Below are 1478 nucleotides of genomic sequence, written 5' to 3' on the forward strand. Positions count from 1 at the left end.
TCTAGAACAAAAATATTCTATTTGTTGTTTCAATTGTTACGGTTTATTAATAACCATAAAGGTAACTGTTTTATTTTTGTTAAATACACATTTTCAACTTAATTTAAATTAATCATATATGTTCTATTAATATTTGAAATAATTTTAAAATTATACATGGTTCATTTGTTTATTTTTGACTATTTTTAGCAACTTTTAAAAATAGATACATACCAACTTAATATTTTTGTTTCTATTCAAATAAAACCAAAGGATAATTTGACCATTTAATTTGATTACCAATAATCCAGATCGTGTGGATAACTCTTAAAAATCTGACATTAGTGTTCTTGAGATTTATTTAAGATATTTGTTCTAAATATAGTTAATATTAGTTTCCATTATTTTTATTATAAAAAATATTGAGTATAAAAACAAATATAAAATACCTTTTTCATTCAATGTTCTCAGTCTTCTTACTCATTACTGCATCACTTGCGGCTTATCCAGTCGACTTGCAGTACCCTGTTGCATTTTGGCACGTTTATGTTGGTATTGACACTTATTTTGGTTCGTCATTGAATTACGAAATTGATGTTCCCAACAACATTGGCAACAAGTGTTACACAATCACAACTGGCGTTTCTGTCAAAATTGAAAACACTCAGCTGAGCATCTTTGACAATGCCAATTGTCAAGGGTACAGAAAATCGTACATGGAATCAACAGAATATTACAAGCAATGTGGCATTTGCAACGGTTTTGGAATTGCAGGAAGTGGATATTCTGCATATTGGTTGATTCCACTAGAGAATCCAATTATGGGGAAATATGTTGTTGATACCACAAATGCCAACTGCCCAGTTGGTAACTACATTCCATCGTACATCCTCTCTACACAGACTAAACTCGGTTTCAGTTACATTTTGGGTGGTGTCAATGGTATTTACAACTTTGGGTTCAGAATCAACCAAACCGACAAGAATCATGTCAGAGGCGAGTGGCTCGACAAACTCCCAACAGACTCATCAGCAAAGGTGTTGTTTTCCATTGAAAACAAGAAGTGCACACTTGTCAAAAACCACTGGGTTAAAATCGAATTGGACACTTTTGATGTTGACAAATGTGAAATTGTGACACAGCCCGGTAAGTGTTACAAAAAGAGAGCCACAGTCAATCCTGTTGATCCACCAAAACCGGTCGAGCCATCTAAACCAGCGGATCAAGTAAAACCACCAGTGACTCCGGTTGAACCATCAAAGCCCGAAAATCCATCTCAACCAGAAAAACCAAGTGATAAACCAGTGACTCCACCAGAGCCAGAAAAGCCTACAGAACCATCAAAACCAGAAAAACCAACTGATAAACCAGTCAATCCACCAGTAACTCCATCAGAACCAGAAAATCCAGTTGATCCAGTTACATCCGAAGAACACACTGAAAACTCAGAAATTTCAAATTTGGATGGAGCGTTATTAGTCACCTCTACTCTTTTATTG

The 1478-nt window shown here is 34.7% G+C and overlaps 1 protein-coding gene across 1 annotated transcript; it reads left to right on the forward strand.

Annotated features, from left to right (window-relative positions):
- Positions 1–440: 440 nt before the first annotated feature.
- EIN_234320 (hypothetical protein) lies at positions 441–1457 on the forward strand (the record flags this gene model as incomplete). The annotated part of the gene is made up of 1 exon (XM_004185303.1): positions 441–1457. A coding segment is annotated over one exon (1017 nt), but the record flags the coding sequence as incomplete, so codon positions are not given.
- Positions 1458–1478: the final 21 nt, after the last annotated feature.

This window comes from Entamoeba invadens (assembly GCF_000330505.1).
Source record: "Entamoeba invadens IP1 unplaced genomic scaffold scaff_1105074724841, whole genome shotgun sequence".
In the NCBI taxonomy this organism is placed as follows: domain Eukaryota; phylum Evosea; order Mastigamoebida; family Endamoebidae; genus Entamoeba; species Entamoeba invadens.